A 27,998-nucleotide genomic window follows, 5' to 3' on the forward strand; every position below is an offset into this window, starting at 1 on the left:
ATTCTCTTGCCTTTTCTAGCTTCTAGAGGCCACCTGCATTTCTTGGTTTATGACCTCTTCCTTGTGTCACTCTAACTTCTTGTTTTCATTGTCACGTCTCTTACTACTGACTCTGAACCTCCCGTATATATCTGTTTAAAAGATCCTTGTGATCACATTGTGCTCACCCGGATAATCTATGGTAATGTCCCCATCTCAAAATCACTTAATCACATTTGCAAAGTCCCTTTAACCATGTCCACCACTATCAGCTGCCATTAAGTCAACTGTAACTCATGATGACCCCATGTATGTCAGAGTAGAACTGTGCTGTATAGGGCTTTCAATGGCTGATTTGTTTTTTTAGTTGTTCTTTAGATGAAGGTTTACAGAACAAACTAGTTTCTCATTAAACGGTTAGTACACATATTGTTTTATAACATTGGTTAACAACCCCACGACATGTCAACCCTCTCTCTTCTTGACCTTGGGTTCCCTATTACCAGCTTTCCTGTCCCCTCCTGCCTTCTAATCCTTGTCCCTGGGCTGTTATGCCCCTTTAGTCTGGTTTGTTTTACGGGCCTGTCTAATCTTTGGTTGAAGGGTGAACCTCGGAAGTGACTTCATTACTGAGCTAAAAGGATGTCTGGGGGCTATACTCTCAGGGTTTCTCCAGTCTTTGTCAGGCCAGTAAGTCTGGTCTTTTTTTGTGAGTGAGAATTTTGTTCTGAATTTTTCTCCAGCTCTGTCCAGGACCCTGTATTGTAATCACTGTTAGAGCAGTCAGTGGTGGTAGCTGGGCACCATCTAGTTGTACTGGACTCAGTCTGGTGGAGGCCATGGTAGCCATAGTCCATTAGTTCTTTGGACAAATCTCTCCCTTATATCTTATTTTCTTCATTCTCCCTTGCTCCCAAAGTGAGAGCAAGTGGAGTATCTTAGATGGCTGCTCACAGGCTGTTAAGACCCCAGACACTACTCACCAAGGTAGAATGTAGAACATTTTCTTTATAAACTATGTTATGTCATCTGGATGATATTTTGGAAATAGATTGCTAGGCCTTTTTTTCAAGGTGCCTCTGAATATACTAGAACCTCCAAGCTCTCAGTTAGCAGCCAAATGCGAATTTACCGTTCGCATCACTCAGTGACTCCTTTACCATATAAGGCAGCGCATTCACAGAGTCCAGGGATTAGGACATGGAGATACTTGGGGGTCCATTCTTCACCCCATCACAGGTGGGCATATCAGAGATGACACAAAGACAGTAGCTCCACCTATTTAGGGCATTATTTCTCCCTTAAAGTACTAGAGAGTCACAGATGAGAAGAAACAATTAAGACAACATTAAATTGTGCCACTGTAAACAAGCTGTATTAAGAAGTTAGCCTACCCATATATTTATGTTAGAAAAGATTGAGATCTGGATGGAATTATAGGGTACGTTTCTTGGATCTCTCTTCCTGATTCCCAAACATAACACCCTTAATATCCCTTTTATTGCCCTATGTACATGCCTCTGCTAAGGCTCAGAGAAAAGCACTGAGCTGGATCAAAGACTCTACTTCCTAACATCTTTCATGATTGCTCTGCAAACATTCTGATGCAGAAAAAGAGGACAAACTCAGATATGCAAATGTTTAAAAAGTGCCTTACTCAGTGTTTAGAAACAAGTTGGCTTGAAAATGTGTATGTGAAATGCTAGTGCTGCACAAATTCTCTTTATTGCTCAAACGCTCCAGAAGGGACAATCCCTAAGGCTGCGCTGTGCCATTTGGAATGAAAATGAGCATCTTATGAGAACTTGGGTGTATCTAAAGGTCAGTGGAATTTCAACCAGATGTTTTGCATCCCCACAACAGGCTTGGCAATAGGAGTGGTTTATAAATTCCACCCGGGGGAAGAAAATGTAAATATTTTTTAATGACATGTTTCCATCTCATCCTTGGCCCTCCCTTAAATTTCAAAACACAATCTCACATTCATTCTTTTATGGTCTCATGTGTTCAACCAGTGTTTATCAGCAGGAGCAAAAGATATTAAAAAGTCTAAAATTAAACTTGTCTTCCCGATACCCCACATATCACCACCATCCCCTCCCCGCCTTCCTTGATCCTGTTCTTTTTTCTGTCCTTCTCAGTCAATGGCATTACCTGTCACCCAATCCAGAAATCGGGGACCTGCTACAGGCTTCTTCCCATGCTTTGTCCTCTATTTCTAATGTCATTAAATCCTATAATGTCTTAAATGAAAAATTGCCTTTCCATGCAGAAGGGGATAACTTATTTCAGACTCTTGTCTCTCAGCTGAACAATCACAGTAGTTTTGTAACTCACATCCCTGTCTCTGATCTTGCTCACCTCTATTCAATCCTCCACACTCTGGACAGAACGAGCTTCTGAAACGTTAACATCCTGTCACTCTGCTGCTTTAAACTTTTCAGTGGCTGCCCATTGCCTAGAGGTTAAAATCCAAACATCTAATTTGGGTTATATATATAAAAAAAAAAAGCCATTCCTAATCTTCCACCGGCCCCCTCTCTAATATTATTATTTTTTTCTGGGCCTCCCACTTCATTCCTGAACCCTGTGATTCATACAAAACCTCTTCTTTGTCCAGTAGTGCAACAAAAATTAGCAAGACAGCTCCTGCTAGTCAAGATTTTATTATCTCTAATAAGGGATGAAACTGATGAATTATGTAAAAAGAAAAAAGAAAAGTAGTATCATAAGGGAGGAACAAAATACTTGGTGGTTCGAAGGTTAAAGAAAGAACCTTTTTGAGAAGAATCACTGTAGCATTCACAACACTCTTCAAGTATAAATTTTGCAAATGGTTATAAAGAGAATAAAGGGCATTCAAGATGGGAAAGTACATCATTCTGATCTTTTAAAGTTCTCACTGGGATTTTAGAAGTCTTTTATTCCCGTTTAAAGGACCATGAGCTGTAACAGATGTAGTAATGCAGAAGCTATTTTGGTGAGCTATTTCAGTGTCTGGAGCAGCCTCAGACTCTAGTTGGATAGGTGACTAAGGTAGGGGAAGGAAGAGTGACTGTTTGAGGTGAGTTGTTTGTCTAAAACATGCAAGTAAAATCCTGTGCTGAGAGACGGACAAGCAGTTGCAGTTGCTGGCAGTGTCATATTTCTCATGTCTATTAATGACTATGACTGACCCCTCATTTCCTTCCAATCTATCAGTTCCCATTGTTTTTTATTGACTTTCTTTACCAACCTAGGTCCTCTGGTCCATTAATTCGCCCTCTTTCTTGCCAACTCGCCCTTGCCTAGCAAAAATCCCAAACCTACATCAATCTGTCTGCCTCCTCCAATACTAGCCCCAGGCTGTTGGAGAAACCCACACACTCAGTTTCATACCGCAGTAAACTCCAGGGTTTCCATCTCAGGCAAGCTTTCCATGCTCCCATCCAAACTCAAGAGCTGGCTCTCTATCATCGCATCCCTTTCTCCCTGCTCACTCTCAGTATGTCATTTCATTCCTAGAGCAAAATTAGATAGCAACATCTTGACTTCCTTCCTTGCCAACATCAAGAAAGTCATCTGTTCCCATTTGTATCACCATACCTCAGGAAACTTATTTTTCTTGTTAAAAGGCAGATTCTGGTTTAGTAAGTCTGGGGTGGGGCCTAAGAGTCCTCATTTCTTAGAAGCTCCAGGGTGATGCCAATGCTGCTGGTTCTGAAATTACACTTCACTTTTATTAGAAAGCCCTAAATCTCATTTCCTGCACTAATGTCCAGAACTTCCTCTTCTCCAAACCTTTAATCTTTCCTTCACTACGGCTTCTTTCCTCTCAGCATATAGATACGCACATGTCCTTGATCTTAAAGAAAAGGCCTCAGAAGTTGACTGAATAAATTCCAGCCCAATAATGTCTCCCTTTTGTTATGTAGCCCTCCATCTCACCTTCTCTTCAAAACTGGGCTTCTTGAATGTGTAGATTACATGATTTTTTTTCTGTACACCCTCACATGAAATTTACTTTTCAGCATACTGAAGCCCAGCTTCATCCCCATAAATCAAACCAAAAACCAATCCTGTTACCCTCGAGTCAATTCGGACTCATAGCCATCCTATAGGACAGACTAGAACTGCCCCATAGGGTTTCCAGGGAGCACCTGGTGGAGTCGAACTGCCGACCTTCCGGTTAGCAGCTGTAGCTCTTAACTACCACGCCACCAGGGTTTCCTTCATCCTCATAATGACATGGAAATTGCTTTTGCCAAGGCCATGCAGAACCTTGCTAAATTCAATGCATACTTTCAACCCGTACATTATTCAACATCTCAGTAGCATTTGGCTCACTATTGAAATCTTCTCCATTGACTTTCATTTCATCATCTTACTCCCATTTCTATGACCATCCATTCACAGCCTACTTCTCAAGGTTCCATTTCTCTACTCAGGACTTAACAGGTTGTTCTTTGGCATTCCATCAGTGGTTATCTTCCTATTGTTTATTCTCTGTTCCTAAGAACCCACTTGCATGGAGTCCATCACCACTTGTATCCTGAAGAGTTTCTAAACTGATGCCCTCAGTTCACATATGTCCTTGAGATCTCAACTTATATGTCCAATTATTTCCTCTCAGCTTTCTATCTGTTGTAAACCAAAGACATTTAAAGCTCAACATGTCTAAAACGTAACTCTGAACTTTCCCCCTAAACTTGCCTCTCGTATATTTCTTCTCTCAGTGAAAGATACCATCTGCTATCCAATACATAAGCAAGAAACCTGGATGCCATTTTATATACTTCCTCTTCCATACCACTTATATACACCTCTATCAATTCTAGTCCCTGTAATGTCTCCCCAGTTTGTCCCCTCTTCTCCATTCCTGCTTCCACTACTTCAGTGTGTATTTTCCCCATTTTTTTTCTGAAGGAATTACTGCTCTTGCTTCCTCCCACCTGGGTAACTTAGAACCCTCACTCCACACATTAGTGAGAGTGATCTGGCTAAAACATAAATATGATTATATCACTCTACCACTTAAACATCTTTAGCATACCTGCAATGGGTAAAATCCATTCTACTCAATATGGCTTGCATGGTCTGGAAGATCCTGACCCTTTCTTCTCCTCCAGCGTCAGTTCCAGATACCTGTCCTGGGACCCTAAGCTCTAGCTATATAGAATTCCCTATATTTCTCCAAGGGACAATTACTTGATTGTGGGTACAAGTAAAATGAAATCCTTGACAACCTCAATCTTTTTTCCGTTTATCGTGATGTTGCTTATTGGTCCAGTTGTGAGGATTTTTGTTTTCTTTATATTGAAGTGCCTTAATACTTGGTATCTGTCCACTGGCAATTCCTGGGAAGGCAGCAGATTTGGGGATATTTTTTAGATGAGAATGGCAGTATTTCCACCTAAGATTGACTACCCTGATCACTTCTTTCCACTGTCCCCACCTCTAAATTCAAGGAAAATCATTTTCACAGCCAATAATAAAACCAAAATGCTAGACACACAGGGGGCCAGTCCCTACTCTGTAATTGTATTTTGTTTATTTATTTGCTTGTTAGTGCCTGAAACTGTTCCCCTGTCTTCAGAGAGCATAATGGGCAATTCAGTAATATTCTCACCATATAAACCCTTGGTCATTTGCCCACCTGGAAATAAATGCTGTTGTCTAAAATCCATTTACGTTTATGACAAAAGGCCAGGGCCCCAATACCTGATCTGAATGACTGTACAAAATATATTCTCTGAGACAAAATAGCGCTGCTGAGTGTCTCAGTACATCAGCGATGCAGACAGCTCCTCTTAAAGTTCGCTCTTGGAGGTTGTTTATTCTGCAGCAATTCCAGCTTAGGCCAAACGGATTGTTTTTCTGGTTTAAATTGCATATTGGACCTCAAGGAAAAGAACATAAACAGTTGGTAAATTTACAGTCCTTAAACAAAATTGCCTTAACTTGAGGGGATTCCCTTAATATTGCTTCTTACAAATTTCGTCTCTTTTTAAGAACTTTCCCATTTCGCAGGAATTCAGGAACGTGAAGCATCATACACAGAAATAATGTTTGAGCTCAAGTTCTCAGAGGAAAAAAAAGGACACAACAACAACAGTTTTTAAATGTAAATGCCTTTTATACTGAGTGCCACAGTCAAGGCTGGAGGAGCTGGAGTGACAGAGCTCAGAGAATATTATTCATTTTCCATCAGCACTTTTATTCTAATGTCAGCAAAAAAAGGTTGTAATTTCAAGGTAGGAATCCATACCAGGAGAATTTCCAGTAAATGCAAAACAATCTAGTGATTTCCAAAATCAGTGTCTTTGTTTCCCTTTTTCTCCAGTTCAACCCCTTAGTCTACAATGTCAACCACACTCTTGTTACTATGCTCCATTTCTTTGCTTCTATCATCCCAAATGCCTGCCAAAACCCCAACTCTGGATAATAACTAACACATATATCATATACGTGCTGACTATTATCAGGACTTGATACATACTGCTGTTAGCTGTCATCAAGTTGGCTCCAACTCATGTACAACAGAATGAAATGTTGCCCAGTCCTGTGCCATCTTCACAGTTATTGGTACGCTTGAGTCCATTGTAGTAGTTACTGTGTGTTTTAAGTGCTTTCCAGCCTAGGGGACACATCTTCCAGCACTATGTCAGACAATAGTCTATAGTGATCCATAGGGTTTTCATTCATTAATTTTAAAAAGTAGATAGCCAGGCCTTTCTTCCTAGTCTGTGTTAGTATGGAAGCTCACCTGAAACCTGTCTACCTGTTGGTATTTGAAATACTAGTGGCATAGCTTCCAGCATCATAGCAACATGCAAGCCGCCACAATATGACAAACTGACAGTTACACATACTAACTCATTTAATCTTCATAACAACTCTGTCGGGTAGGTACTATTATTGTTCATAGTTCACCGATAAGGAAACAGAGGCACGGAGAGAATAAGTGACCTGCCCAAGGTGACATAGCTATTAAATGATGACTATCTGCTGGGGAAGTCATCCACAACGTTGCTGAGCTCAGGAAGGAAAAATCGCACAACCAGTCAAACTAACACCACCACAGGTTGTAGACACCTTCCTCGTTTGGAACGTCCATACTGTTCAACAATTCTATCATGCTTCCCTAGTCAGCTAGCTTTTTCATTCTCTCCAATGACTGTTTCAGCCGTCACCTTTCCTGATCTTCCTTTTTTTATTCTCAGCACGTTAGTGCCCCTCCTACATCCCAGAGGAAACAGAAATAATTGGACAGAAATTCCTTCAACTTCCTATTGCCTATCACAGTGAAAGAGGTTCCCTATCTCCCATCCAAGAACAGAGAACTCTATGTCTTTTTGCCTTCTCAAGGACTCTGTTCTATCAATTGTTCTCCCCTCACTTTATATTCAACCTCTTCCTCTCCACCAGAATTTAAACATATTTATCTCCCTCTCATCTTAAACATCTTTCCTCAACCCAGACCTCTTGCAGCTGCTGAGTGGGGTTTCCTCATTTCCACAGTCCCATACCTCCCACTCGTTCCTCAACCTTCTCCACCCTGGCTTTTGCATCCACCAGTGCCCAGTGATTGCTCTTATCAAGGTCACCAATGAACCTGTCTCAGGCCTTATCTCTGTTGCTGTCTCACCTGTATTTGTTCCTGCTGTCCCTCCTCATATTAGAAACGTTCTCTTTCCTTTGCTTTTCTGACAGTGTGAACTCCTGTTTTATCTCCTTCCTCTCTGGAGTCCTCATTTTACTCACCTTGGTTGATTCCACCTCTTCTGTTTGCCCTTAAAGGATGATGCTGTTCTAGGTCCTCTTTTTTTCTTGATCTACACCAAATGCTCCAGGGAAACCTCAATCACTCCCATGGCTTCAATTACCATCCATTTGCCAAGAATTCCCAACTCTGTATGCCCATCTCAGTCAATTCGATCGCACTATTCATCTCCACTTAGGTGATTCATGTGTAACCTAATTTCAAATTTTCTAACATTAATCTCATTCTCCTTTCACCCATTCCAGCTCCTTAACCAGTGTTCCATATACTTGCTTAAGTCTGAATTGTTTTGATTCTATCTCCTAAATATTGCTCAAACCCTAGTCTAGCCCATCACTATCTTCACCTGGAGTAATGCAAGAAATGATTAAATTGGTCTACTTTCGGCAGCACAGCCCTCGCCTCTGCTCCAGCCCACCGTCTATATTGCAACCAGCATAATCCATTTAAAAAGTAAATCTGGTCATGTCCTGGCTTCAATCACCTGATCTCTCTCACTGCCTCCTACCTTGCATTATCACCCATCACTTCCTGAAAGAACTCTTCTTTTACACTTAGACTAGATTAAATGTTACTAGATGTACACTTGATTTTATTTTTCATAGATTTCATCTAATTGTCATTTACATTTCAATATCTACCTGTCCCATATCCATACAGGAAGTAAATATGTCTTTCTGCTCAACGTTTATTTCTAGTGCTTCAAGCAGTGCCTGGTACATGGTGGGGACTTAATATTTGTTTGTGGGATTCTGAACAATCAGTTTATTATAATTCCAAAAACTACATTAATTAACCTCAGTCTGCCATTTTTGCACTATTTATTTATACTAATCATGTCCTTACTCCTGTTTCATAGCTATTAGTGATCTATAGGCATTGTTAGAGAGAAGTTACAGAAAATGCCAATTTACTACTTAATTTACCGGCCTAAAACCAGTCACCATCGACTCAATTCCAGCTCATGGTGAGGCTATTTGTGTGAGAGTAGAACTGTGCTCCACTGAGTTTTCAGTGGCTGATTTATCAGAAGTTAGCTCGCCAGGTCTTTTTTCTAAAGAGCCTCTGGGTGGACTCGAACTCCCAACCTTTTGGTTAGCAGCAGAGCAAGTTAACCATTTGCATCACGCAGGGACTCCAACTGACCCATAGCATGTATAATATTGCTTTACTACAAAAACCATGGAAATGTCAGTGGGGCATGTTTGGTCATGAGTCCCAATAATGAAATGAACTGCCCATCACCTTTTTTTTTTTTTAATTGTAAGGCATTTTGTATCTTTGAACACAGAGAATGAAAATGGAAAGCTTTCTGTTTCATCTTCATTATGAAATGTGCTGTTTGTAGTGGATGCGTGTGTGCGTGTGTTTGTATGTGTGGTGTTTTCCATTTCATTGACACTCATTGCTGTCAAGTCCATTCCAACTCATAGTGGCCCTACAGGACAGGCTAGAACTGCCCCAATGGGTTTCCAAGGAACAGCTAGTGGATTCAAACTACCAACCTTCTGGTTAGCAGACAAGCTGTTAACCATTATGTCACCAGGGCTCAAGCCAATCCTATATCCCATGCCCCTCTCCCTTAGCAAAGACATGATTCCTATTCCAGTAAATTCACTCGACCATATTATTTTAAGGAAATTAAAATAGTTTTGCCATTTGTTCATCAGTAAAGTAGGTAGCTTTCCTCAGATTTTCATGGACTCCAGACTTTCTGGAGCCATGGAGGGTAGATAAACCCCTGAAACTATTTTCCTGAGATTATCTTTAAAACTTAAACCAAAAATATCCCCTGAAGTCTTCTTAAAACCAAATAATAGTTTAGCTTAACTAGTAAAAAATGTCTGCCTTGAGCATTATGCTCCTTTAATAACTATCTACTTGGCATCAAATTGACAATAGCAACTCAAAAGATTAGGGGACAGTGATTTTATGTTAATGCAGGAGGAACAACTCAGAAAAGGGGGTGAGAATGGTTGCACAGCTCAAAGAATATAATCAGTGTCACTAAATTGTACATGTAGAAACTGTTGAATTGGTTTATGTTTTGCTGTGTACATTCTCAACAACAATATAAATAAGATTTAGAGAAAAGAATCAATCAAGCAGACAGCTTTCAAAGATGTACTGAATTGTCAGAAGTAGAACGTTGCTTAAAGAAATTTTGTTTTATATGAAAGTTAGAAAAAACTGAGTAATACAATCTTTTATAAACTGTTCCTATCCCAAGATAAATATATACTATTTCTTTCCAGTCATAACTTGTTTTTTTGGGGAAGCGAGGTCATTAAGGCACCCAAATGGTTTCATATGCCATGTTTCACACATGACTCCCTGATTCTCAAGCTATCATGTGGGTAAAATCACACTCATCAAAGAAACACAATAATGACAGCTCAGAGGCCGGTGCTGAAACTTGAAAGTAATTGAACCATTTAACCACTGTTTACTTGCTCAGGAACTGACTCTGGAATGACCCATTTCTAAAAGCCTATGTTCTTGCAGCAAGCTGAATTTGTTGCCTTTTAGATAAACTCAGTCTGTACTGAGACGTCTTCCAAAACTCAAACTAACTATGCTGTCTTCCTGGTTCTCAAAGTTACAGTTTTTATCCAAGCTCTGCCTTATCCTAAAGCAGTGGTTCTCAAAATTTTACCTTGCATCAGAATCACCTAGAACATTGTTAAAACACACAGAGAATTTCTGATTCAGCACATCTTTGGTGGGGCTGGAGAATGTGCATTTTAAAGTTCCCAGTGATGCTGATGCTGTTGGTCAAGGGACCGTGCTTTGAAAACCCATGTTCCAAAAATATGATCTTTCTCGCTTCACCTAGCATACCTTCCTACCAAATCATGAAAAATCAGTTTCTATTGGCTATTCCTATCACTTCTTATCCTTCCATAACTCGTCTAGACCAGTGCTGTCTGATAGAAATACCACACAAGCCACATGCATAATTTTAAATATTCTAGAAGCCATATAAAAAAATTAAAAAAGAAGTAAAATTAATTTTAATAATATACATTATTTAACCCAATATATCTAAAATATTTTTGTTTCAACATGTAAGTAATATAAAAAATTATTAATGAGCTATTTTACATTATTTTCTTCATACTAGGTCTTTGAAATCTGCTGAATATTTTTTATACTTACATATATATATATACATATTGCACTTATAGCACATCTCACTTCAGACTAGTTGCATTTCAAGTGCTCCTTAACCACTCTTGACTAGTGGCTACCATATTGGATATGGCAACCCTAGATCTTTAGAGTAAATGAATCTGAAGTACTGAGGGCTCTGCTTGGTCCGCCCGTTACTACAACGTTCAGTGTATTTCCTCAATTATAAGACGTCCCTGACTCTCAGGTTTTAAAGTTTGAACTATAACGTCATTAAATCTACCCATTGATTATAAAATGCATGTCAATATCAAATTTTTTGTTTTAATTTTACACATAGAACCAAATAAAAATATGTCATCGTGTCCTATTTTAGTGCAGATTTTTTCCTTGTTTTTCTTCTGCCCCTTTGTCCTACTCATCCCCTGCCTTATTAGCAACCCAAGTTAACCATGTAGTGTTTGCTTTTTATTTTCTCTTCATCCTCACATAATCCTATATAAATATACACAGAGAAGTTTGTGTTTGTCTATATTTATTTTATTAAAATGAGATCATATTATACCCACTTCTCTGCATAACTTCTTTCTTATCCAGTAATAACTCATGAAAATCCCTCCAACTCAACAACTGGAGGTTTTATTTTTTTCTTCTTAATGGCTGTAGAAGAATCCATGGAGTGGGTGCCATAATTTATTCAAGATTTCTCTTGTTGGTGGGCATATATGTTGTATCTTTTTTTTATTATTACTAAGAAAAATGCTATAATAAAACGTACACTCTATGGATGTATGGATATAGACAGACAGATATTTAGATACATAGATATTTATCTTTGCCCATTATCCCTTGTATTTCTATGGGAGAGATTCCTTGGAGTGGAGTTTCTGGGTTAAAAGGCACGTGCATTTTAAATTTAAATAGATGTTACCAGATTGCTAATTGATATTTGACGTGTTATAGCATTTTGGGGAATAAATGTATCGTAGTAGCCATTTCCCTACATTCCTACCAACAACAGAAGTATGATTCAGAAAGATTTAAAAATAAGGGGAAAAACTTTCAGAAACTGGGCAAAACAATCATTAGCTTGCAACTGTTTTTTGTTAACCTTATTTATTGGAGCCCTGGTGGTGAAGTGGTTAAGCGCTCAACTGCTAACCAAAAGGTCAGCAGTTCGAATCCACCAGCTGCTCCTTGGAAACCGTATGGGGCAGTTCTGCTCTGTCCTGTAGGGTCACTATGAGTCAGAATTGACTACACAGCAACAGGTTTTTCTATTTCTTAGAGCTTCTCCCATCATATCTGAACTCTTGCTTTCCAACAAACAAAAACACTCATCATTAGCAGTCCAAGCAAACCATTTAAAATCATTTCCCTAGTGAATCCTTCCTCAATCACCGGTTCAGACCAATATATGTCCCTTTGCTGTTAGAGCCCTGATGGCACAGTGGTTAAGAGCTCAGGCTGCTAAGCAAAGGGTGAGCAGTTCTAATCCACCAGCCACTCCTTGGAAACCCTATGGGGCAGTCCTCCCCTGTCCTATAGGGTTGCTATGAGTCAGAATCCACTCGAAGGCAACAGGAGGGGGCATTGGGTTTTGGTTGTTGTTGTTAGGTGTCATCCAGATGATTCTGACTCAGAGGCCCTATGGACAATAGAACGAAACACTGCCTGGTCCTGCACCATGCTCACAATGTTGCTATGTTTGAGCCCATTGTTTGCAGCCACAGTGTCGATTCATCTTGTTGAGGGTCTTCCTCTTTTTCGCTGTCCCTTTAGCCCTCCTTTATGATGCTGTCTTTATTCAAGTGTTCTCTTCATTGATCTGGCTTCCTGGTAAACAGTAAACAAGTTTAGGGGAAAGCCCACACAGAAGGGACTTTATTGCTGTATGCCCAATCTCCTTGCAAAAAATATTAGTTGACATTGATGTTTAAAATTCAAAAAAGAAAAATTAGACTAGAAATCAAAGGACCTGACTATGTAACCGACCCAAAAACCAAACCCGTTGCCGTGGAGTAGGTTGCAACTCTTAGCCACCCTATAGGACAGAACAGAACTGCCCTATACAGTTTCCAAGGAGCGCCTGGTGGAATCAAACTGCCGATCTTTTGTTAGCAGCCGTAGCTCTTAACCACTATGCCACCAGGGTTTCCAAGTAGCATAAATTATAACTCAGGTAATAACAATAATTGGAATGATAAATAGCAACAACTAACGTTCATTGTGTTTTAGTATGTGTCAGGCATTGTCTTAAGTGTTTTACCTTTGTAAACTCACTTTCTCTTTCAAAATCTCCATAAAGTAGGTATTATTCTACTATTAGTCCCATTTTTATGGTTGAGAACACTGAGGTCACCCTGCCAATAAATGGCAGGAGGCAGACCGGAACATAGATATTCTGACTCCAGAGTCCTAATCACCTGACCTTACTCTTCTCTCTTTGAACCTCAGTGTCCTCAGCTGTAAAATGGGTATGGTCATATCAACTCTAACTACCTTTCAAAATTGCTGAGAAGAAATATGAAAGTGTTTGAAAAACCATTAAAAGCTCTAACCAGGTAATTTAGTTTTGTTTCACCTTGGAAAATTCGGCTGAGATTATTCCATCATTCAATTATAAGCAGACACTAAGCAGATGAAGTGATTTACAAGAAGATAAAACAAGCCATCTTCTGACCACAAACATCCTTCTGAAGGTGACACTGGACAGATATGGCCAGCAAATGCAGAGCCTGACCACAGCACATCCCCACAGCCTGTTGTCTGCCTGAAAGTTAAAAAAGCAGCAACCAGCTTTTGCCTCTATTGCATAGCTTGGCCGTGTCCTTCCTCTCTCTGCTCCAGCCCTTGCATTTTACTTAATTGGAGCACCAGGCCATAACTTAGGTGCTTAAGGGCCAGAAAACTCTCTGGAGATCCCAGACTGAAATTTGTGTGGGAGTTCAGCAATATTGAATTTTCAAATAAAATGTTTAACAGGCACCTTCAGGGCAGCCTCAGAGAAAACAATCCTTGCTGAGTCTTAACCACCTTAATCTGAGGAAGCTTTTTGTTTTTAGGTTTAATAAAAAGGGTTCGAAGGTAACGTAGCGATAAGTGATTAAAAGCAGGTAGAGAGAGGCCATCCATTCTCCTGTCTGGAGGTACCTTCCAGCAACTGGAATCTCATCATTTCTCTTTGTCCTGGTCTAAGGCCGTCGGAACATGTTACCAGGGAGTTTGAAGCACTTACTTCAACCTTAGGTGCAATCAGCTCTAATTACTGGTTTTTTAGAAACATTTGTTCCAAGATTTTCATAGGCAAAAATGGGTGCACCTGATCAAAAAGCCTGTGTGCTTTTCCACAGCACAGTAACATCTATCAGACTTCACAAAGCAGAGAATTAAAATCAGTTAAGAGGAAGAGCATAATCCAGTCCAATTCAATCACAGACCAAGGCCTACAAACCCACTCTTTACTGAAACAATGATTTAGATGTTCTGCCAAATAAATATAGGATGTTTATGGCCTTACGCAATAGGAGTCTGCCTCATTTATGCAGCAGGAAGATCATTTGCAACCAATTTCCAAAAGACACCAAGCGTCAATAATAAATTTTCAAATCAAGGCCAGAAATTGCAATACTCAAAAGAGGTCTATTAAGCAATATGAAGTTGTTGTCAGAAGAAGGGTTTTTAGGGATGCTAGATCAATTTATAACCATGAAGCGTCTATAAAGTGGTCATGAACAGCCTGGCTTTCCTAGTCTCTGAGAAGCAGGAGGCTTGACTTTAAAGAGGATCTGGGTCGACGAGCAACAAGGACAGGGTATTGATCTCAATGTCAACCTGACTGCCTTCCAAGATGGTCACTAGAACCATGCTGCCTTCCTGGCCATATATGCTTTTTGAAGCATTTACAGCTTTGCAGTTATCAAGAGAGGCTGATTAAAACTGCTAGAGGGGCCCACTTCTCTGCCCCACATGGAAATTTTGTAGTAGACACCTCCCGCTTCCTATTCACCAATTCTCCCCTTTACACCTACACACACACACACTTAAGAAACAGGAATTTAAATATCCTAGCTGTCTTAGACATCTAGTGCTGCTATAACAGAAATATCACAGGTAGATGGCTTTAACAAAGAGAAATTTATTCTCTCACAGTCTGGTAGGCTATAAGTCCAAAATCAGGGCATCAGCTCCAGGGGAAGGCTTTCTCTGTCAACTCTGGAGGAAGGTCCTTGTCATCAATCTTCCCCTGGACTAGCAGCTTCTCAGTGTGGGAACCCAGGGTCCAAAGGACCCGCTCTGCTCCTGGTGCTGCCTTCTTGGTGGTATGAGATCCCTCAACTCTCTGCTCGCTTCACTTTCCTTTTATCTCTTGTAAGATAAAAGGTGGTGAAGGCCACACCCCAGGGAAACTCCCTTTACATTGGATCAGGAATGTGACCTGAACAAGGGTGTTACAGCCCACCCTAATCCTCTTCAATATAATCCAATCTTGCTTTATTAACCTCAGGCAGAGATTAGGATTTACAACATATAGGAAAATTATATCAATCACAAAATGGAGGACAACTACACAATACTGAGAATCATGGCCTAACCAAGTTGACCCATATTTCTGGGGGACACCATTCAATCCATAACACTAGCCTTTTCCCTCTACTCCATTCCACACCAACTCAAGTTTTCTCAAGGCTCTGAGGAAATGAAAAGTAGCTCCTGTTCACAGAAAGATTGAATTTGGGGTTGGAACATGAAAAAGCTGCTCTGTATACCAGCCCAGTCTTTTATTTACTGTTTGACTTTGGTGGAGTCACTTGACATTTTTCTGTCCCTTTGTCTCACCTGTAAAACCAAGGAAATAATAGCTCATGTGAGGACAAAACGAGGTCATGCATGAAAATCTCTTAAAAAGAACTTAAGAAGCGCTAACTAAATTTACTGTTCTCAACTGACTTTGGCTCAGCTCCCCACAAGAGAAAGCTGGGGCATCAGAAACAGGAGAATAACATTGTAAGAAAACACAGATCTGCAGGAGCTATTATCGGAAGAGCTATGGATTTTCTTCTCCATATATGTTTAGCGTAAATAATGACACATGTAAAAAGAAGATGTTCTTCAGGGGAAGTAGTCAACATGGGGTCATTTAAGAGTCGAAGCTCTGGTGGCATAGTGGTTCAGAGCTTGGCTACTAACCAAAAGGTTAGCAGTTCAAATCCACCAGCTGCTCTTTAGAAACTCTACAGGGGCAGTTCTGCTCTATCCTATAGGGTCACTATGAATGGGAATCAACTAGATGGCAATGGGTTTGTTTTTTTTTTTAACTCCTTAGCAGGACTGTTCTCTGTCCTTTACTGAGTCACTCAACCTCTCTAAACTTCACTTTCCTCACTTGATCAATGTGATTGGTAGTATCAACCTAAAAGTGCTGTTGTGAATACTAAATAAGAAAATGCATATGAAAATGTTCTGTAAACTGTACAGTATTTTACCGCTGTGGGTATAAGCACTTGACAACATTGCTTCTTCATCTCTGTAACACAGAATGATCTTAAATGGCCTTGCTTATTGTTTTTTGCTTTTAGTCTGATTCACCCCACTAGAATGTCAGCTCCTTGAGGGCAGGAACTCTGTCTTAGTCATAGCTGTTTTGCTTGTGCTTAGAACAGTCTTGTTCCAAATAAATATTTATTTTGTTAACTGGCTGTTGGACAAATATGCTGGTGAGTCATCCCCAGAAATAATTTGAAGCACATGGAGTTTGTCCTCCTTGACCTCTCTTCTCATCCCTCTTAGCACCAGAAATGAACAATTGCCTTTTTCCTATGTTTGGGGAAGTCCTCTACTTATGAAGAAAACCTTTCCTACTAGAGAAGGTACAAATGCCAGCAATTCATTGTCCAGCTTTCCTTGTAGCTAAGGTGCAGGCACGTACTAGGCTCTGTCCAGCAGACATACCTGCTGCGGACTTGAACTCATGACTGGAGTATTTTTTGCTTTTAATTTTTTGTTGATTCAATGTTTTTTCATTAATGGAATGCATGCTGAATCATTGAGTGTGTCTGAATTTTTGGCAGGTATTATGGGTAATATGTGGGGCACAAATGTCCCTCTGGACTCTGGAGCTAAGACTGGTGGGATGAGGCAAGAAAAAAATTGTGTTATTTTAGTAATTTTGTTTTATTTGGTAAAACTTTCAAAATATGGAGTAACACATAAAGGCACTTTTCGATGGCTGCACATAATTGTGGTTCGAATCTCCACCTTCTTAGTGCTACAGTCTCCACCTTGCCTTATAGATCCTGTGACAGGTGCATACAATGCATGGCACCTGAAAGTGAGCTATTCAACTTCCAAATAACACACAGGAACACACAAATATACTTACAAGTCTTATCTTGCTGTACAGAAACAAAAGTTTCACACACACCTCATATAATACCTTGTAAAAACCATAATTTGAAACACACTCCCATTTCTTTGGTTTCAACCGGATATACAGGTCCCGCCTACAGGTAGCACATAATGTCAGTGGGAAAGCAGCTTCCCAAAAAACCCAGAGGCAGAAAATGTATGTGGGCGCTATATGTCCCACAAGTCATGAAAGGGGTAAGATATTAATTTCAACAGGCAGGGGACCACACAGTCTCCATTCTGGCAAGGCTGGTAGGAGAAGCAGCTATGCCAATTGTTCTAGCAGCAGTATCCAGAGACCTGTTTTGGTGATACAGGTAGGGTAAGTTTCTATTCTATGTCCAAGTTATGTCTTCACTGAACTAGACCTTCGGCATAATTTTGGCCCTTGCTCTTTACTGCATTACCTCCAAGCTTGGTCCTCTGATTCTTCTGCATAGTCTCTGGATAGAACATCCTTTAATAAGTGCCTTTTCTGCTGACATTATCTAGGGTTGATTTTATTGCTTGACTGATACAATCCTCCTCTTCCCCAAATGACCCAGAACCTCCATCAGATTGGACAGGACCTTGGTCCTCTAAGGGACTCCAACTAAGCTATCCTCCTAGTAATTACCTCCATCCTCCAGCCCTTTTCTTTCTCCCTCCCCCAGAGCAAATGACTCATTTCCTGGCTCCTTTTCCCTTGGAATCTTACTTTCTATAAGGAGATAATCTGACCAATTAATTCAAGCCAAGGTGTTAATTGCTGACACTAATTTAATATTACTCCAGCATTTTAGCAAATACTTTTAATGCCTCAAAGCAGAGCAGTAATGAATGTGCTTTAGTCACCATCACACAGACTGTGAGGGTTCTAGTCTTAGTCTGCAACCTCAAAGGTCCTGCATCCATCAAAACAGACCATGTCGATGGCATCCGTGGGTGCTCTGTGAACCAATCATATAGTAATACTGGTAGAGTTTATGGAATCACTGCCCTTACTTCATGATAACACACGCACACACAAACACACCTCCTTAAAATATTTAATGGCTTCCTATTGCTCTTAGAATAAACACTAAAATCTTTAACATGGCCAGCAAGGCCCAGGATGTCAAGTCCCAACCTAGTGATATGGTTGTCAATGTTGAACAATCAGCATTCTAGGGAGATGGAAAAACTTGATTTGTAGCGTTTGCTGATTTTGATGATTTAAGTACTCCCTCCATGACCAATTTTGAACTACCAAAGTGATGTCAACTAGCTTACAAAATTTCTGAAAATTTAACATTTGGCTCAGTACCAAACGTTAAATTTTCAGAAATTTTGTAAACTGGTTGACGTCATCTTGGTAGCTCAAAATTAGTCACGGTGGGAGTAGTCCAACTTACTTTCCTAGACACTTCATCAGCCTCACCTTGCTACGCTCACCACTCTAACTCCATTAGCCTCATTCTCTTCTGCTATGTGTCACACCCCTATAGACCCAAAAGCTAGATTAGGTTCTCAGTTTCAGCCTACCAACAGCTCTGTGATCCTCTCCTCCTAAGCACAGATTTCAAGCTAGAGATTTACTCCTTAATACAACTACATGATATTTAACATCATAAGCAGACATGTATCTTCAAGAGGTATGATCAGAGTGGCAATGGAATTCCTTCTCCATATACTTTTGAAGCACCCTTTTATGATGGAAATTTCAAGGCTTACCAAGAAAAAAACTTTACTGGCTGAGTGAATCTACTCAGCCACTAAAATCACGAATGTGAGAAAGAAGGGCCCTTTTATTTTCTGCTGGTTTCTTAGAATTCTGAATTGTTGGAGCTGGAGGAAATTATATTCCAAATGCTTTTCTTGAGCACTAGATTTCTTTTATAGGTGCCTCATGGGCTACCTCAGCAAGGTTGAGGTGGAAAGATGAGATAAAATGCTACTGAAAAGATAGAGATCCTGGCTTCCCAGAGCTACCCCACCGGAGCAATTTCCTTTCATATATTTTATATATTAGTCATCCTTGTGAGATATCTGTTGAATGATTTCCATAGTGGAAAAGAAAATTTGCAAGCCAATCTTTATTTTATAGATAGCAAAATAAGTGCTTAGAGAAGTACAGGATAACAGAAAAATACTTCATTTTATAATAGAAATTGTTAATAATAACAAATTTTCACGTATTTATATTCCTAAACTTTCTCTCTTCCCTCCTGGCTCCAACTCCTCAGTAAAGATTTGAATTTAATTTTTTTGTATTTCTAAAAATATGATTCCTTGCTAAGACTAGACCATAGGGGCTCCCACTTGTATTTGGGTTACATAAGTGCTTGCCCAAAGTCACATAAACAGTCATAGAACCACAGTCTGAATGAGGTCTCCTGAGTTGCAGTCCAGTTTCATTCTGCTCCTTAGTCAGTCTATATCCCGTACCAGTAGGGACTTCACTACCACCAAAAGGAAAGCCTCACCATCCAAACATCTTCTCCTTGGAACATTTCTTTTAGTTTTTAAATAAATTAAGTTTCCGGGAGACTATATGGATACACAATATAAAACCAGTAATTTGATAAATTTCTGTGTAGAAAAGCAGTCCCCCTTCTCTCTAGCCATGAAATTCCTAACCTTAGTACTTATCCTCAATACTGAGACCAACTGGACCTCTAAACCCAGTTGGAAGCTCAGGATCTGGGCAAAGGCACACAGTGATGCACTGCTAGACACCTACCTCTCTTCCTGGGCAATTAGAAGCATCCTATAGATCAGAAAGATCTGGATTCATACCCAGTGATGCCACTTCCTGGATATGTGATCTCAGGCAAGTTATTTTCTATCTCTGAGGCTTAGTGTCCACAGGTTGAAAATGTACACCTCACATGGCTGGTTACAAAGATTAAATGACATAAATTCCTGGCAGGAAGTGCTACAGAAATGATTGCTGTGTGCTTGTATCTATTAACATATATATCTATCCCTATATTACTAAGGCTAGGCCTGATATATAAGTAAGTTCTGATCCCTAAGTTTAGAAAGTACGTTTGCTTCCAATATATAAACCATTTGCTGTCAAGTCTATTCTAACTCATGGCAACCCCATCTGTGTCGGAGTAGAACTGTGCTCCACAGAGTTTTCAATGGCTGATTTTTCAGAAGTAGATCACCAGACCTTACTTCCAAGGCACCTCAGGGTGGACTCAAATCTCCCATCTTTTGGTTAGCAGCAGAGTACATTAACTGTTTGCATCACCCAGGGATTCCTTCCAATATATAGCTAGTTCATACTGTTCCATTCAGTTAAACAAACATATTTGCCAGACACAATATTAGGCCTGGACCATACAGAATGACAAATACTCAAGTCCTGTCTTCAAGGGCTGAAGACTTAAACCATACCTGATAGGTGAGACCTCCTATATTCTAAAAAATCTCTGAGAGTAGAGATCTCACCACATTGTTGGCAACCGGCACACTCAATTCTCTTTTCTCTGAGGAATTTACATGTGTGCATGTGTGTGTGTGAGTGTTTCCAAATTGGTGACATGCAATGTATCTCCATTTCCCGTTATTCTAGGCTCCAGAAAAAAGAGAGAACAGTTAGACACCATTCTTCACATAATAAGCCTTCATTCTTTAAGAGTTACTGAGTTATCCCCCTGTCTTCTCTGTCTAGATTAAATAATTCCAATCCCTTTAACCTTTTCTCAGAGGTTCCGTTTGCCAACCTGCAGTTTAATCATTTTCATTGCTCCCTTCTGGACTCTCTCCAAGTCCTCCACATTAAAATATGTTGCCTTCGCTACTGGGTTCACTCTTCTGAGCAACTTACTCTTTCACATAGACCAAGACAAAAGGAAAACCTTCCCCTAATAGTGGCAAGAGAAGAGGAGTAAAGATAGCATTCCTATGTAAGGAACTCATGGAGGACACTCACATATAAAATCCCTCAGCTCAACGCAAATCAGCATTTTCTGTCACCATTTTGAAAGAGGACGGGCCTAAACCAGACAGTTTCTAAATAGAGTCCACCATTCTTGTTGGTAATTATCTAAATTACTTTTAAGCAGATAAGACTATTAACAGCAAACATGAGCCTTGTTGTAGTTATACCTGAGGTTCTCAGAAGGGTGCTAATAAAATCACTGTACTAATAAAGTTAATGAGATCAAACAGGAGTTTTCGATCCCTTAAAATACCTAGCTGTCAAGTAGACATTGAGAACTTGCTATGTTATTTATAGGCAGTGCCTTTAACAGGTCAGTCCTGGCAACACACAAAAGACGTTTCTTTACATGCTGTCAATCAATGCAAATCAATCTTTCCTGAGCTTAGAGTGCAGCAAATACAAAACGACTGAAGAAATGATGTATAAGGTTAATCAGACACATACAGTTCATAGCAGTACACTTACCGACGTATGCAGAAAGGGCAGATATGAAAATTAGAACTCTAGTAAAACATCCTTGCAAGATACGCAGGGTAACCTGTAAGACATCTGTTCACAAAGATCTCTCTCTGTCTTTTCCTCTCATTGTGCCTTTGGGATTGACCTGGCCCCTGTAAGCCAGCAGGTTGTCTCTTCTTATTTTTCAAAAAAAAAAGAAAAAGTCAAGATTCTTCTGATAAATTTCCAAATTCTCTCAAGAAGCTGGAAAAATTCTTACTGAATGAAATTCTCTCTGTTTTAGGGACTTCTTTGTTTTGAACCACTTTTTAGGGGAAAAAAATGTTTTTCTTTCTCCATCTGGAGAAGTCAGAAGTGACCAATGAAGGTGAAAACTGTTGGGTAGAAAGGGAGAGGTGAAGAGAGGAGTGATTGTTTCCTCTGGGGTGACTCCAGGCAAACAGGTGGGAGTCTTCATCTAGCTCAATTTCTGAAGCTGGTTTGGCTCTAGCCAGATCCTCTCTGGCCTAGAACTGGCTGGCCTAAGAGAAGTTTGTCAACAACAGCCATGGGAAAACCAGGTACATTCTGGAAAGTCCTCCTTGCCATGTTCTCTGAAGACTCCCTCAGTTCTGGGTCCAGAACACATTCAATGTTTGGTGTGGAATTTTCCCAGGGAGGAGTAGTCCCAAAAGAGTCCCTGGGTGGTGCAAATGGTTAAGCACTTGGCTGCTAACCAAAAAATTGGCTGTTTGAACCCACACAGAGGTGCCTTGGGAGAAAGAACAGGCAATCTGCTTCCAAAAGGTTATATCCAGGAAAACCTTATGGAGTGCAGTTCTACTCTGGCACACCTGGGGTTGCCATAAGTCAGAATCGACTTGATGGCAACTGGTTTGTTTTTGGTTGGTAGTTCCAAAAGCAGTCTGATCTATCAAACAATGACTTAAGTCCCAGGACTTATGGAATTGATATACCAAGTACCAGTTGCCCTTGAGTTGATCCCAACTCATGGGGACTCCATGAGTGTCAGAGTAGAACTGTGTTCCATAGGGTTGTTAATAGCAAATTTTTCAGAAATAGATTGCCAGGCCTTTTTCCAAGGTGCCTCTGAGTGGACTTGAACCAACCACCAAACTTTTGGTTAGCAGTTGAGCATGTTAACCATTTGTACTACCCAAGGTCTTTGTGGAATTGATATAGTAACCCTTAAATAATCAGTAATTAGGATGGCCAGTGACTTATACCCACAGCATCCTGGAAAGAAGCACCCTCCCGGGGTGAATGCAGACACATCATTACCTGTTTAATTGTCAGAGTTAGCCCATTATATTCATCCCATTCTAGCTGGTTCTCCTTGCTCAGGCACATGCCCCAGTGTTTTGTCCTAAAGAATGAAGGAAAGGCATGTATACACCAAACACCATTGATAAGTGTATGCACATTTGCCGTCTGGAGATTCTAAAACAATGGGTGATTAATGCCAGAGCATATTAAATGTTTTTGTGTTGATAAATATGCGTTGTAGCTTAATAGTTAAATTTTTTTAAAAAAACAAAAGATTCCAGTTATAAAGTGGAACTACAAATAGCCCCTGATTTCATTTATTTGATGGTATGTAGGCCCATAAATTGTTATCAACTGGTAAGAAGGCACTATAACATCATTCTGATATTGATGCATGCTGCCATTTTACTTTGTAGCAGTTATGGTGAGTGGCCAGTAATGTTGGATTAATAAATCATGAGTAGACACAACTCATCGCTTCCTCTCTTTACCTAGATGTGTGCTTCAGAGACTTATACTAAACCATTTCAAGGAAGCGGCAATTTCCACAACTCCATGAAAATCCATCGCACCTTGGGGAGCAATTTTTGCTCCATTTGAATTTGAGAAATAATATTAAGTAACCCTGAATACTGGCATCCCTGTATTGGAAGGGTTAAAAGAAAAAAGGATGAGAGAAAATAAACGACTAAAGAGAGAATCAGGGAAAAGGCAGAGAGACTACAGGTGCAGAACTGAGATGGGTTGAATTTAAAAGCATGCGTCTATAATGAGCAGGTGACATTGTCAGCAAAGCTTTATGAACCTGAAAATAAAATAAAATAAAAGTCCTGCTGACTTTTCAAAAGCCAACCATTTGGGTCGTTCTTTAAAATAAATAAAGAAATGAAGATCACCGGCCCATTAAAAGAACTCCATTTATGAAAATCAAGTGAACCTCTAACAAAGCTTGTTTGGGACATGAATAAATCATGTGGTTATGAGTTGGTCATTGTTATCAAGAAACAAGCCGGGGATTCCAGGAACTGGGCCCAGGTGGTGATGAAACTTGGAGCATGTGTGAGTTCGTTGTCTCATGTCCACCGCGGTAAGCGCGAGGACAGGTCACCGGGTACCGTCGCCTGATGCAGAAACCATGCCCGTCCTCTTCTCGCATTTACAGGGGACACTCCCGCAGCCTTCACACCCCAAACCACAAAGAAATAAAATGTAATCCGCACAACTTTCATTTAGAAAGTTGTATGTCCTTAGTAGGCAGAGAATAAGATTTTTTGAGGATTGGGCTTTTTTTTTTTTTTTTTTTTTAGATGCATGACATACATGGAGATTATGAGCTGTGTGGAGAAGCTAATAGGGTTGAAAGTTTAAATTTAAAGGGGACAACTTGAAAATTCTTTGATTTTAAGAAGTTGAGTTGTCTGACCTACTCATTCATGGCTCTGGGGTTTGGATTTTGTTTTTTTCTTTGAAGGGAGAGGGGAGCCTCCCAGACTTACTCAACTAATCAATGTATGTGTGTGTTCCAGGTCCAAACTGCTTTGCAGGAACGACAATAATTCCAGCTGGCATTGAAGTGAAAGTGGATGAATGTAACATCTGTCACTGTCACCACGGGGACTGGTGGAAGCCTGCTCAGTGTTCAAAACGTGAATGCCAAGGCAAGCAGACTGTGTAGAAAAAAATTCCCAACCAATGACATGTTCTTAGGAGAGAATGTGATGGCTTCTACACTGCACATGTTCAAAACAAACAAACAAACTCCTGCCAGCTACAACAGGGTCACCAGCAAAACCTTTTAGGGTTGACAAAAGTGAATATTTTACTAAGAGGAAATTTCTCTCTTTCTCTCTTGCTATATAAAATATACATAGTATACAGCTATTTAAACCGCTTTTGTAATTATCACTGCTTGATGGTGACGTGACGACTGGATTTCTGGAACAAAAAGAAAGAAATATCTTTGCACAGGCTCCTCCACTGGTGATGGCTCCAGCCTGCCAGCTTACCGTCAGCTGATTTACTCCATTTTTATTCTTCTGTACTTCAGACCTGGCATTTTTCTCTTGTAGTATTTTTTATTTCATTTTAGAGTCTAAGGGGCCAGATCTGACTGCCTAGTAAAGGTTTGAGTGGTGTGGAAAAAGCTCTGGTAAAGGAGAGTCAGGGGTGAGGATCCTTGCTGACCAGGAAGACAAAAGAGAATCCAATTGTTCCCCCCTGGTGAACCATGCCCTGTAGGCTAAGAGAAGAGACATGTACGCATTCCCAGATGAACCCACTGCTGGGCAGGCTGGGGAACTGGTGCTTTGTCCATTATGTGGGGGCTCACAATTTGATTCTTACGAACCGCACATTACATACGCAAATCTTGAAACTGCCAATCAAAAAATTAATATGTGATGGACACCATGAGCTCTGCTAAAGAATTCAAAGGGAAATAGGTATTTTAAATTGTAGCTCTCTCTAATCACCAGACTTTCTCATGACACTGAATTTGAGTTTGACTTGTAACTTAAACACGCTCTAAACACACTCTGTCACCTGGATATGCATACCAGAACCAGGGTGAATAGCCCCACTGTGAATCTGAATCCTTCTGAACATTTCTAACGTTTGGGTTCAGATGTGGTTGAAAGCCAATAGTTCACACAGGCGGTTGAGATGGTTTGAGTCTGTGTTTGCCATGTTACAGGAACAACTGCTCAGCCCTATGTCTAAAAGACAGATTCAGGACACTCTTCCACCTCAAGTGCTGATTTAAATTAAAAATTAGGGTAGAGTGAGTCTTGCACAATACAATTCCATTTGTTGAACATTTTTTAAAATGTATATATTATATACTGAATAATTAAAGTGAATCTTTGAAGAGTCTCAAGGTTGCCCTGGTAATGCTGCTAGTATAGTAACAGAAAAAATAAAACACACAGGGTATCTGATACCACCTCGATTCAAGTGCAAAATTAGCAATCTGAACCCGCGTGGCAGAGCTATTTGCTTATTCCACTCTCCTGTCTTGAAAACCTTGGTGCAGATCTACTGTGTCCTTGAAGAAACTTTAAGGTTGTCATCATTATGGATATTCTTTCATTTCCTGCTCCTACTCCAAGCTAGGCTTTGCCATGGCTCCCGTGGGAGGGTGATATTCTAGAACAGGGTTTCTCAGCTTCAGTGTTATTGACGTTCTGGGCCAGGTAATTCTTTGTTGTGGCGAGATGTCCTGTGTATTTTTTATGATGTTTAGCAACATCCCTGGCCTCTATTCACTAGATACCAGTAGCAACCCCCCCGCCAGATGAGACAAGTAAAGGTCTCCGGACATTCCCAAATCACCCCAAGGGGTGCGGGTAGAGCCAAAATTGCACCTGATTGAGAACCACTAGTCTGGAATGATCAGCTTAGAGTGGATTCTGACAGAAAGCATCTTGGGCAAGTTCTGGCTGCACTTGTGGCTTTGGTGAGCCAAGGAACCTTTTGGGAGGTTCACAAACAGCAGCCGCTGTTTGTGGGGGTCAGTCTCCTCCGTAGGAAGCGAGTGGCTTCTAATGCCATAGGTCCAACCTCAGGACACATATTTTCTTTCATTTCCTCAACCGTTTTTCATTTCAAATTGACAACCTCTCCTCCACGGAAGCACCTCAGAGTTGTCATTTCCAAAATTAATGTGTCGAAAAGTTGGGCCTGACATTTCTTATGCACCCCGTGCTTGTGTTTGTTATGATACAAATAGCCACGTCGGCACCATCCTGAGGAAGAACATCAAGCCGCCTTCCCTTAGAACACCAATTTGCAGCAAGCGTGGTGCCTTTCAGTTGCCACCATGGATACATCATATAGACAGTCATGAATCATTCATGAACAATTCCGAATGATTTATTCCTGCACTCCAAGGTAAAGGCATTCCACACTTGAGCTTGTGTCTAGACAGAGATGTGTTACAGAGCTTTCTTTGCCCTGAGGTTGCCTGTTGCCAGCTTCAAAAAACCACACTCTCAGAAAGAAATAATAATAATAATAAATGACAGGAATAAGGTTTGAAACCCAGAAAATATCATTAATAGAGCCATGGAGCATAGTACCTTATCCATTATTAAGGAGTTACTATGTCCTTTATAGAGGCAGAAAGAGAGTGCAACTGGGAAGCCAGGGTACTGTATTTTGCTTCAAAGTCTTGGCACCGTGATAGTCACAGCAAGACTTTTCTAGAATGAAGTATAAAACATCCAAGAAACACTCTCCAGAGAGTATGCAAAAGGAAGGCTGCTCCGTAGCCTCTGTTACCAGCCAGAGAGAGGGATTTTTGTTGTTGTTGGAATTTTTTTTTTTTCCTCAGAGTTTCACTACAAGCTGTTTCTTTCAAGACTTTGTAGCATTGACATCTTTCCCCCTTTAGGGAGAGATGAACCTATACTGTGACAGAATTTCTCATAAAATGATAAACATTTTACAACTTCCTTCTATCCAGGTCATTGAGAAATTCTTTCCAAACTCTGAACAACAGAATGCTGGTCTCATTGTTGTTTTCTTTTGAAGGCTTTGTTTGCATCCAAACTGTCACCTCTCCGCTCCTATGTCTCCGCCGCCTTTGGTTCTCTGCTTTAACTACAGCTATGTTTAAATAAGGGATCAACATCCTGTTTGTCAGCTGATGCCTGTTAAAAACGATTCAGTTTCTAAAATCTTTGAAAACTGGTGTGCCTGAAAGCTAGTGAGAAAAAGAACAAAACAAAACAACTAAAAACTAAACTGTAAAAAGGGGATTCTAGCAACAATATTTGATGTGTAAAAGAATATATTATTAAAAAATTATTTTGTTAAATATAAAGTGTGTTAACCAGCGAACATTGTTTTGTGGTATATTTTCCTTCCAAATTTCTCCCCTCTCTCTACCCTCATTAGCTGATGTCTAATTTTCAGTGGCTTCTATTGTCTGAAAGTACATGTATCATTGGAGTGATAATTAGAATTAAGCCTTAGGTTTAGCATTTGCCTGTGTGTATTTCCATTTTTTATAAGTCAAGGCCTGACTCAGGGATTGGAGCCAGCCCATTGCTAGCAAGTCAATTCCGACTCATAACA

At 40.2% G+C, this 27,998-nt stretch overlaps 1 protein-coding gene across 1 annotated transcript in view; it reads left to right on the forward strand.

Annotated features, from left to right (window-relative positions):
* The window catches only part of VWC2L (von Willebrand factor C domain containing 2 like), a 174,692-nt gene extending 146,955 nt beyond the window's left edge, over positions 1-27,737 (forward strand). Inside the window, exon 4 of the mRNA XM_004376285.2 lies at positions 24,449-27,737. Within this exon, the coding sequence (XP_004376342.1) occupies positions 24,449-24,597 (149 nt within the window). The 3' untranslated portion in view covers positions 24,598-27,737. The remainder of the gene's footprint in view (positions 1-24,448) is intronic.
* The last annotated feature ends 261 nt before the right edge of the window (positions 27,738-27,998 follow it).

This window comes from Trichechus manatus, unplaced genomic scaffold, assembly GCF_000243295.1.
Source record: "Trichechus manatus latirostris isolate Lorelei unplaced genomic scaffold, TriManLat1.0 scaffold00041, whole genome shotgun sequence".
Lineage (NCBI taxonomy): Eukaryota > Metazoa > Chordata > Mammalia > Sirenia > Trichechidae > Trichechus > Trichechus manatus.